Source organism: Anarrhichthys ocellatus, unplaced genomic scaffold, assembly GCF_004355925.1.
Source record: "Anarrhichthys ocellatus isolate YVR2014 unplaced genomic scaffold, GSC_Weel_1.0 scaffold106, whole genome shotgun sequence".
NCBI lineage: Eukaryota > Metazoa > Chordata > Actinopteri > Perciformes > Anarhichadidae > Anarrhichthys > Anarrhichthys ocellatus.
This window is the reverse complement of record NW_022280136.1, coordinates 38,136-50,215: the sequence shown is the minus strand read 5'-3', so window position 1 is coordinate 50,215 and position 12,080 is coordinate 38,136. Positions and strand designations below refer to the sequence as shown.

Here is a 12,080-nt window from a genome sequence, read left to right as displayed (position 1 = left end):
TAGATAGATAAGTAAATAATAGTAAGAGTAACACATATTAAAACTTCACTATTTTATAGCATGAAGGTTGAGCCAGAGACAGAGCTCAGCCCGGTTTTGAATTGTCCGGTTGATAGCAGGTGAGAGATAAAGAATGGTTGAGGTGGCCCAGGAAGGAGAGGAGTCGGTATTGGTGCAGTAAGTGGCAAAGAGGAAAAAGTGATTCCGAGGAACTCGAGGTATGTGTGAAGCTGAAGGACAGAAGAACCTGGCATCTCTGTGCCAGGAGCCCCCCTGGCTATAGAGAAAGCTGATGCGACCGCTGAGGTAGGCGACTGAGGGTGCTGGCGTTCCCCCTGCTGAGGCTGGCTGATGTGATTGCTGGAAGTAGACAGCTGGGGGCACTGGCATCCTAGTGCCAGGTGCTCTTCCCAACTGCTGGTACGGGCGGAGCTTTTTATTGAAACATAGGAAGCAGGACAACCAATGGACGGGCAGGAATCGTCTTCAATGAGGACGTCGGTGAGACAACATGAGACAGCATGGTGTCTGTTGTTTGCCCAGGAAGAACGACAAATTGATGCAGTCAAGTCACGTGTCTGTAACATTGTGTCAGTTGTAGAAAGCCTACCTACATGCGTTTTATATGTGTTTATGTATATATACACACACACACACACACACACACATATACAGAGTGAGAGTTACTTGTGTTGGTGCATCTGTTACACCTGTAGCTACACATGAGGCACTTTACTCTAAAAGAGAATGTGCTATGAGAGATGACCCAGAACATGAACTGGTTGAACTGGAAAGGTGACACGGTTCACGTGAAGCACCTCCCCTCATTCAGCAGAGGGAGACCGAACTGCCTTTAAATTGAAAGAAATGGGACCTGGACTTCTGTAAATGTGTTTCTTTAGTGACATAGACGTTTGCAAATTACTGTGTGTAATGTGACGCTGATAAAAACGCATCGCCCAGCTCCAATAATTGCAGCCGAAATAAAGCAGCTGTGCAAAGAGCAATGACTATACGGTAGAATTCCTTTTTTAATTGGTCTCTTTCATCGTCACCAGAGACTGCTGATCCCTTTTGTGCAACTCACGAGGGGAACAAAACAAAGAGAGCAGAGGCGGCAGCAGGAACAAAGGGTGAGCCAGAGATATAACCGCCTTCACATGTACAGAGGTTAGGCGACATACAGTTGTGTGAAAAAGTGTTTGCCCCCTTCCTGATTTCTTATTTTTTTGCATGTTTGTCACACTTAAATGTTTCAGATCATCAAACAAATTTAAATATTAGACAAAGATAACACAAGTAAACACAAAATGCAGTTTTTAAATGAAGGTTTTTATTATTAAGGGAAAAAAAAAATCCAAACCTACATGGCCCTGTGTGAAAAAGTGATTGCCCCCCCTGTTAAAACATAAATTAACTGTGGTTTATCACATCTTTGGAAAGCTGAGTTCAATTTCTCTAGCCACACCCAGGCCTGATTACTGCCACACCTGTTCTCAATCAAGAAATCACTTAAATAGGACCTGCCTGACAAAGTGAGGTAGACCAAAAGATCCTCAAAAGCTAGACATCATGCTGCGATCCAAAGAAATTCAGGAACAAATGAGAAACAAAGTAATTGAGATCTATCAGTCTGGAAAAGGTTACAAAGCCATTTCTAAAGCTTTGGGACTCCAGCGAACCACAGTGAGAGCCATTATCCACAAATGGCGAAAACATGGAACAGTGGTGAACCTTCCCAGGAGTGGCCGGCCGACCAAAATTACCCCAAGAGCGCAGCAACGACTCATCCAAGAGGTCACAAAAGACCCCAGAACATCCAAAGAACTGCAGGCCTCACTTGCCTCAATTAAGGTCAGTGTTCATGACTCCACCATAAGAAAGAGACTGGGCAAAAATGGCCTGCATGGCAGAGTTCCAAGACGAAAACCACTGCTGAGCAAAAAGAACATAAAGGCTCGTCTCAGTTTTGCCAGAAAACATCTTGATGATCCCCAAGACTTTTGGGAAAATACTCTATGGACTGACAAGACAAAAGTTGAACTTTTTGGAAGGTGTATGTCCCATTACATCTGGTGTAAAAGTAACATGGCTTTTCAGAAAAGGAACATCATACCAACAGTAAAATATGGTGGTGGTAGTGTGATGGTCTGGGGCTGTTTTGCTGCTTCAGGACCTGGAAGACTTGCTGTGGTAAATGGAACCATGAATTCTGCTGTCTACCAAAAAATCCTTAAGGAGAATGCCCGGCCATCAGCTTGAGGTCAGCTTCCTGACCTCAAGCTGAAGCGCACTTGGGTTCTGCAGCAGGACAATGATCCAAAACACACCAGCAAGTCCACCTCTGAATGGCTTAAGAAAAACAAAATGAAGACTTTGGAGTGGCCTAGTCAAAGTCCCGACCTGAATCCGATTGAGATGCTGCGGCATGACCTTGAAAAGGCGGTTCATGCTCGAAAACCCTCCAATGTGGCTGAATTACAACAATTCTGCAAAGATGAGTGGGCCAAAATTCCTCTACAGCACTGTAAAAGACTCATTGCCAGTTATCGCAAACGCTTGATTGCAGTTGTTGCTGCTAAGGGTGGCCCAACCAGTTATTAGGTTTAGGGGGCAATCACTTTTTCACACAAGGCCATGTAGGTTTGGATTTTTTTTCCCCCTTAATAATAAAAACCTTCATTTAAAAACTGCATTTTGTGTTTACTTGTGTTATCTTTGTCTAATATTTAAATTTGTTTGATGATCTGAAACATTTAAGTGTGACAAACATGCAAAAAAATAAGAAATCAGGAAGGGGGCAAACACTTTTTCACACAACTATAAAAGAAAACACACCTCGTGAAAAAGGACTTTCAAGAGAAGTCACTACACAGACAGAAAGGAGGTTGACTTCCAAAAAGCAGCTCATAACTGCTCTGGCACTCTGGAATTTTAGTTTTAATTTTGTCAGACTGAAGTAGCCCAACAATAGGGTGGATTATCAACTTTCAGTCGGACATTCGTGGTTTCCAGATGATGAACCCGCCTGACTTTGTGTCCTGGCATGTCAACCTTAAATTTGAATAGCCTAAATTTGGTGAATATTATAAAGCAATCTTTTGCCATGAAGTGTTTACATCAATATTTTTACCACTTTTTTTTAAATACTCAATACTTTGTGCCAATCACAAAAACGAAAAATCAATGAAGTTTGGACGCTGGCAATGTATTCTTCTGACAGTTAAATTTGAAAAGAAATCTGTGCGCTGCATGCTTCATCAGTTCTATGGTGACTGAGCGTTAATGATAGTTTTAGATTGTCTGCAATACTGAGAACAATTTCGTGGCCGTTGGACAGCAGCACAAACAATGGCTGCTGCAGCGGCGTACCACAAATGGTTCTCTTGGCCTTTTGATATCAGTTTACTAGAAGAAAAAATAGATCCAGTCTGAGCTTTCCATTGGAAACCAACCCCACACTAATGGTTAGATAGTACGAGTATGAAGTAGACCAATGATTGGACATTTTAATGTTGTGGCTGTCCATCTATCAAACATATCAGATTTACCACATTAGAGACCTACATTTTATTTCTGTGTATAAGATCAGTTTGAATTTGTCTCTTTGGGGTACTGAATATTTCAAACTGAAGCATAAGCCAAAATCCGGTGTCGTTATTGTCTCCCCAAGGCAGCTTAACATGGGAAGTTGAGGTTTTCTCAAAGGTTTGAGAAGAGAAAAAAGTCCTTCTAAATGTTCCTTCAGCCACAAACACATTCCTCAAATTGCCCCCAACAAGAGCATCAGTTCATTAACAACAAAATGTACAATGTAGAGAACAAGAAACAAACTGGTAGTGTGCGGGAACCAAAACTTGCTTCTTTCCTTCTTTCTTTTAACCCATAGTTGAAATCATGTGCAGAAAAACCTTCATGGTCCTGGACCAAGTAATGCTACTTCATATGCACTCAATATTAAAAATTAACGAGGCTTAATGGAAAAGAAAAAAGTTATCCTTTTCCTACAAGTGCTGAGGTTCTTGAGATGCAATGTTTTGGCAGGATGCTAACGCTGCTATCCTGCCCGTGTGGCACCAGATGTTTTAGGTGTTAAGAACACAATGGAAGCCTTTCACAATGTATCTATATTGTTGTTGATTAACTGCCCTGGGTGGGTTCTAGATAAAACACTTGGAATATCAAAGTGTCCTTCGGTAAAAACCCCCTGAATGCACCCTTTGAATGTGGAAAAGGTTCTGAATAGAACCTTTCGGAGAGGTTCTGGATGGGACCATTACACCACAGAAGGGTACTCTGTATAGAACCTCTCATAGGGGCTTCTGGATGGAACCTTCCACAGAATGTTCTAGGTATAACCCTTCATGTTGGGTTCATGTTAGAACTCTCTATGGTGAGACGAACAAAAGATGCTATCATGTTGAATTCTGGGAGGTTAGGAGATCTCTGCTGCCTTGCTTTGAACCATTCCATCTTTAAATCTCTCTCAAGTCCAATCAAATGCATGGAAGCGCAATATTACATCACCAGAGTATTTAAGTTTAAGACAAACAGTTGGCATATTGTGAATGAAAACAAAGCTCAGGTTTATGACAATGTAATATGACAATCACAAAGAAAAGGTATAAATAATAACGATAATAAAATAGTCATACAGCAGGAATGGTCACACTGACTCAGTCTTTACAATCAGTCAAATGAAACAAATTTATTGCATACACAATGTCTGGAATTTACTTTTGAGTTACCCGACTCGTTAACGGATGAACCTTCACCTTTTTACAGCAAACCCACATCTTGTCACACGGATACCCTGACCCCTTTCAGTGCTATGCCCCGTATCAAATCTATTTGCTGACTGACGTATACATTGGATCAGGTGCAACAGAACGCATTAGAATTGAGAAACTACAATGTCGCTCACTGACAAACTCACAGTCAACATGTCGGGAAAACTTCACTCATTCGTCTCTCCGCGGACTGATCGGACCAACATTTGGCATTCGCCGGGGGCTAAATTCGGACCGTGTGTGCATAAATACTCACACGGACACACACACCTGCATGCAGGCAGGCACACGAGGTGTGTGACGTGTGTGTTGGGGAAGCATTACTTAATTTGTCTCATCTCTACTTACAGGCCCACCTAAAAATCCGATCTTGGCTGTATTTTAAAAAATCTGGAAAAAAACAACAACAAAGTGGACATTTCTCTACATTAGCAGCAATTTTACAGCCATTGAGCAGACGAGACAGGGCTGCGGCCATTTAAAACCTCTAAAATATGGACCCGAGCGACTCCCCCTCACTCTTGCATGAACTACACACGGGCAACATTTGGAAACGGCGTAGAAAGTCACCGGACTTGCAGAACCGCGTGGTGTGTGAGGTGTCTGTACACTTTGCGCCTGCAGTAAATACATAACATGTTCATATGTTTCTGTACCCATGTCACGAGTGCAGATCCCAGTTCAGTTGTTGCACACAGCGAATCAGACGATATCGTGAATTTTCAAAAGGGAAGAATCCCTTTTGACGTTGCTACTTAATATATCACCCCATCTACATTGTGACCCAACGTTTCCTGCGTGTAGTTAGCTTTACTCTACCCTTCTAGCCTGCTAGCGTAGCTGGATTCAAGTAGCAATTCAACTTAACGTGTTCTTGAGTCTCTACTTTACAAAGTGGAATTGAATCTGGATTCAGTCTACACTTAAAAAAAGGGGACAGGGTGGGTAATCTTAGAACTAGGCCTACCGACAGCATAGAACAGACATACATAGAGATAAATTTATATATTAGCTTAGTATATATAATATACAAACAGTATACATAGTCTCTGTGACAGTGGTGGACAGGAGGAGAGGAGACAGAACGATAGGCAGGGTTGAACCTTTAGTCTCTGTCGGGTTCCCAGTGTGTGTGCATGTGTGTGTGTGTGTGTATGTGTTACACCCTTTTCACACCAAAACTACGACCTGTGTTTGCCGTCCGTCGTTTATCTGAACCAGGTCCTCCGCTTTGTTCCGCTGCCTGGGGAGAAAGCGGGTCCCACACTGCTCGGCTTTGGCATACACAAGTACACAGGTTACTTTAGTAACTATGGGATAGTGTAGTAGTAGTATATATGGGGGAATTGAGACAGAATCTTTCAAAGAAATCCCACGGTTTCACCAGATCACACCCGTCTGCCAGCGTGAAATCCAACATCGCAATGCGACAACCCTGTTTAGCGGACCTACGGCTGGCAAACCCAAATCTCATGGGAACAGCGACAAGCGCGCATTGGAAATCGGGGATAATTCGAGCGTGTGAGCGGTCAAACGCAGGTCGAACCTGAGTCCCGCGACAAACACAGGGTGGGGAACGCTGTTACGAGGATGCGAGTGTGCGCGTACATCTGGGTGTGTACAGGGGAAGACTGATGAGAAACGGTGGCACTCCTGCAAAAAAGAAAGAAACAGAAGAGTGACAAAGAGGAAAATCAAACATCCATCAATAGACAGAAAGAAAAAAGTCACTTCGTTAGCTCCTAATGTATGCTCCTGTCAGCACAGCTCCCGCCCACCTTGTCATCGTCACATTGTTCTGCTGTACTGTATGCCGGTCTTGGAGGCGATGTTGGACCAGGGCAGCAGAGAGCGCAGCAGGGACTGGGCCTGCCGGTACAGCCTCTGAGGGATGGAGCAGGGGCTCAGGCTGGCCAGGGTGGAACCGATGTGCTGGATATAGTCAGTGGGACAGGAGGTCAAAGAAAATGGGAACATTTATATTTAGAGATGCACTCATTGTAACTTCCTCGGCTGAATCCGTTTTCCGATTTCTTTAAAAGTCTGACCTGACAATTACGATTTTCTCTTTTTCACCATCATTCCGGAATATAATTTCAAATCTCCCGAAGTCGGTGAAAACCATCAAAAATTTGAAATGTTATTGTTTTACTTTGTTATTGTCATCTATTGTAGTTATTCACATAAAACACACCAATTCAAATGATTAGGAAATAAATTATTGTATTTTTATTAGTGCTGGGCAACGATTAAAATATTTAATCGCGATTAATCGCCTGGATTTTTTGCGATTAATCGCATTGTTATGGCAAAGTTCAATAATGAATTCAAAAGCACTTTTATTTTAAAAGTACTGCTATATGAACAAAAGGGCAATAACATTTGGTTCACGAGATGCAGGTAGCATGTTTCATACTTAATGTGAATATAATTCATACTTTGTTGGCATCTTATTCTGAAAACCGGATGTTGTCTCACGTTAATCTTTCCGCTAACTTTCAAAGTCCTTCGCTCGCTCCCGATCTGTGCCGTTTAAATGTGTTTACCGTGAATTTCAGCATATAGGTGCACTAACATGTAAGTGTCTGCTGAGTTGACCACGGAGATCTGAGTGTCTGCTGACTTTACCGCAGCGATGTCCAGTAGTCTCCAGGGAGAGCAACAGCTGGTGCAGCTTCTCTCTTTATTTCTGCCCCCCCCCCTCGACCAGAAGCGGAAGTCGCCTTTTCTCTACGGCAACCCTGAAGGGACATCATATCTCCAATACAAACGATAAACATGACAGTCTGTTACAATAATAATACATTTTAAAAATGAGTTGAAGCGCGATAAAATAATTGTCGGCGTTAATTAATGAATGCGTTAACGCGATAATAACGCGTTAACTTGCCCAGCACTAATTTTTATTTAATCATTTGCTTTGATTAAAACAAATCCTGTCATCAGTAGTTTTAATCGTATTTAAGTAAGTAATAAGTAAAATATAAGCAGCTTAGAGCTTCTGTTATGCTGCTCCTCCACTCACGCTGAAGGACGTCCACACAGACGTCGTGACAAGTGGAAATATGAGTGAGTATATATATATATATATATATATATATATATATATATATATATGTAATAGTGAGCGAGTGTCTCCTCGCTCCCGCTTCCACATAAAGGATATAATATCGTCCAGGGCGGATGACCCCCGTTGATGTAGAGCACGTATGTGAATCCATCTTTGAGGACGCCTCGTATGGAGTAGTAGTAGGGCAGGTAATGGTGCTGCCTGAAGTCCCTGTTCTCGTAGAAGTGGATGGCAGTGTTGTTGGTGGTGAGGACGTGAAGGTAGATGGCCTTACAGTGGTCCTGGGCCGTGGTTGAGATGTGCTCCTTCAGACTGTCCAGCAGTAGGGAGCCTGGATTGGTAGGAGGGAGGGGGGGGGGGGGGGGGGGGGTGTAGAATGAGTCTAGTCTGCAGGTCATTCCAAGAGCCAAAATAAAACAGACTCCCTTTTTTACCCAGTCTCAGTCGGCACATTTAAAGCCTTGCCGATTGTTGGACCGAAGACTGGAGGTATTTTGAACAAATACAAACTCAGAGCTACGTGGCTAACCTGCCTAGAACGGCCTCGTACATCAAAATGTACCAATGCCACGTCCTGCGCATCGCGAGCGGAGACCGACCGACCAACTGACGTGCTGTAGCCTGAGTTTCAAACATATCTCAAAGTGGCATGACAAAAGTAGGTCGAGTAAGGCAAAACTCGTGGGACATGCAAATGGTATCACCGTAGTCCGGCTGTGACAGGAATGAGCCTCCAACCAGAGGCTTGTTCAGCTGGTGTGTGCTCTCACGTTTGAATTTATAGAGTGGATAAAGACCTGATACTTTGGCTAGACCAGTGCACTGTAAAATTTCAATACATTTAAATCCGCTCATCCATCATCATTGTGACATCTGTCTATGACTTGAGCCTTGTTTTGTTTTTAGCCTATATTTGTTAACATTTTGGCAAATGGGCGCCATTAAAAGCATGCGGTTCCTGTTCTACTGTACCCGTGGATGTCAGTGGATTACTCCGATACTGAAGAAAACTGAAAAAAGGTGATGATTCTCAGGCAAGTTCTGAAGTCGAGAGGAGCGTCTGTTTTTCCACGATTTCTGAGTGGATTTATGGACGATAAATCTATTAGTTATGAGTTAATCCTCGTCCATAAAGCCGCATGAAAGTGGAAGTCACATTGCCAATAAGCGGGGAAAACTACAACGAGCGACTTCCTCTGTGTTTCAGCAGTTGGACAGGCATGTAGGGGTTGTCGTACAGCAGGGGTCTCAAACTCATTTTCACTCCAGGCCACATCAGCATTATGGTCGCCCACAAAGGGCCAGTTGTAAATGTAACTACTCCTAACATATTGTTCAATAACTCTCTGCATTTGATTATTGTTTATTCAAGTGTAAACATATTGTACATGATATATATAGTTATATAAATGTAAAAATATATTTAAGCACATTTCTGTTATTATAACTTAAATCCTTTTAATTTAGGGTTAAGAAACCCACATTACTCTATCAAAGATCAAACTATTAAAGAAAATATCAAAGACAAATATCAAACACAAGTTAATACGATAACTTTGTTCAAAGCTTAAAATCCTTTCAAGGGTGCGTTTACACAATCCCACGTGAAGTATTTCATGTGTTGTAAAGCCACGTTTAAAGTAGTCTTCAATGTACTCACAATACATTTCCATTTCAAATGTGCAGTAACCAGCCAAAGAGCTGCTTCTAGGACTGTGTGTTTAAGTATCTCATCATTTTGCCTTTCTATCTCATCATTTTGACTTTCTATCTCATCATTTTGCCTTTTGTAGGAAATTTGGGTTGAGAAGTGTGTTTTAAGAAAGTATAATAGAAGTGTTTAATGATTCATAATTAAGAAATCATAATTAGAAGTGTTTTGGAATACATAATTAGAAGATTCATAATTGTAGAAGTGTTTTAGAATTTGTAGTTAGAAGTGATTTGTAGTTAGAAGCGTATCTTAGTAGCACCTTTATATCTATGCTTGTGAAACTTGTGAAGTTTTTGCCAAAAGTTACAAATCCTTATCTTTATATAGAATGTTTATCATAGAAGTGTTAAGCCATAAAAGACAGTCATTAAATGTTTTAAACTGTAAAGAATAGTATGTTGGGAGTAAGGGAAAGATAGATTTCTAGACAGGCAATTACAGGACATACCCGTGCGAGGGTCCTGCGAGAAGGAGGAGCCAGCTGGATTTAGACAATAGGAACTACGGACATCATGGGATGTTTTTTGAACTATGTAAGGCGGGAGAGAAAGAACTTCCGGTCTCTTGCTCCTGTTCCACTGTGTGGGTGGTAACGTTTTCGGGGTGAGCAGGTCATATTCTGTGTAATTGTAAATAATGTACTTCACTATGCAATTGTTTTAGCATCAGAGGTATTAAATGCTTTGTTTATAATTGAAACCAGCTGTCTTTGTGTAAGAGGCTGGATCACATGCGGTTTCCCCACAGTCTAGGAGGTCCCTGAATCATTCTGACTTTCTATCTCATCATTCTGCCTTTCTATCTCATCATTCTGACTTTCTATCTCATCATTATGACTTTCTATCTCATCATTTTGATGTTCTATCTCATAACTTCGACTATGGGGATATTTGTAATATTTTTGTTTTTTTGCTGGCGGATTCACAGGCCACATAAAATGACGTGGCGGGCCTTGAGTTTGAGACCCCTGTCGTACAGGTTTGAGCAAGAGTCTAAACAGATGTCCTACAATGTGTGAGTGTGTGTGAGAGCCGGTGGGGAAAGGTACCTATGCCATGTTTCCTGAAGTCTTTGACCACTCCAAGGCTCAGGATGTAGGCTACCTGTGTGTCCACAGGGAAACTGGAGGCCAGGATGTCTCCATCCTAACACACACACACACACACACACACACACACACACACACACACACACACACACACACACACACTAGGATGAACATTAAAGTTTTCTTCTACCATCCACAATTTAGATGAAAAACTACATTCAATTCAGTATTTAATAATAAAAAAAACCTTTCAGTTGGGTCATTTGCTCTGTATGCTCCCTCATCTGCACACCATCTTTAATCTTTGCTCAGGCAAATTACCCTTGGAAGGTAAATCTTCGAAAATTCAAATACTCTTCCAAAGAGAAATGAAGTTAATTCACTTTGTGTATGTTTATGACAACCTGTGGCCTAAAGTGAGAGGAGCAGATCTCTGATATCAGCCCAGTGGAATACTTTTAATTGCAGTAATCCAGCAGTAATAAAAGCCCTGGACATATTTACACTGTTTACCAGAGTAAACTTAAATTCACTCAGGGCATTTTAAAGGAAACTCAATAAATTACCTTACATTAGCTTAGGCTTTACAACAGTTGACTTCAGACAGCCTGCCAGACGCTGCTCTGGGTCAATAGGATGCTGGTAGTTGGTCCTCTGCCTGCGCCAATCTGTTCATACCTTTTATTGACAAAGTGATGCAACTCTCACAAACTCGCATCACTGCCACTATGAATAGCTTCGAGGCGAAAATATTCGCAGGCGAGTAAATTGCATATTCGTGTCGTTTATTCCCCCCCCCCCCTTAAGAACTTCACTATCACCACTTCATAGAGCCATTTTGCATAGTATGATTGTCAAAAGACTTTGCAAATGTTAGACATATCAGCGGTTTACATTTACCCAAATTCAGAACAGGACACAGTAGTAGTAGCAGCCCGATTCATTTTAAAGATGTGATAGAATGAATGAAAAACGTTCTTTCTTTAATCTTCCTCATTGTTTATGCTCCTTTCTCATCACCTGGTTATCCCTCATTTCTTAACCTTGTGTAATAACTCAGTCAGGGGGCATCTGGTTCATCTAATTAGCAGCCTGAAAACAGATTCCACGACGTGCATGTGTCTCACTTTAGACATTTCCAAACTAACGACTGTCATCTCTGCAGAGTACATCTTCTCAGCGGTGTGTGCTTTGTGTGAAAACAGGGCTGAGCATCGTACCTCTTTGTGTACTTTGGTCCGGCCTTTGATCTCGGCCACAATCATTCCCACAATGCCTCCTCTGAAGGTGGCAGCGAGGGAGAAGAACTTCTTGTTAGAGGTGATGTCCTGATACCATGAGTCTGGGTACCTGCAGTTAAAGGTCAGAAGGGTCAGCGAACCAAAGTACATAAGCGCAAACTCTGGCAGGAAACTACAAGCCGTACGCTAGCACGTTATGAGTGAAGATGACCAGAAA

General features: G+C 42.0%; 1 protein-coding gene across 1 annotated transcript; it reads right to left on the bottom strand.

The window, feature by feature from the left end:
• Nucleotides 1-6,351: 6,351 nt before the first annotated feature.
• On the bottom strand, nucleotides 6,352-12,080 carry naa60 (N-alpha-acetyltransferase 60, NatF catalytic subunit). Its single transcript, XM_031876264.1, has 5 exons — nucleotides 11,843-12,080; nucleotides 10,623-10,719; nucleotides 7,957-8,191; nucleotides 6,569-6,735; nucleotides 6,352-6,443 (listed from the first exon to the last, which is right to left on the bottom strand). The coding sequence occupies exons 1-4, from the start codon at nucleotides 12,011-12,013 to the stop codon at nucleotides 6,579-6,581; spliced, it is 660 nt and encodes a 219-aa protein (XP_031732124.1). The 5' UTR covers nucleotides 12,014-12,080; the 3' UTR covers nucleotides 6,352-6,443; nucleotides 6,569-6,578.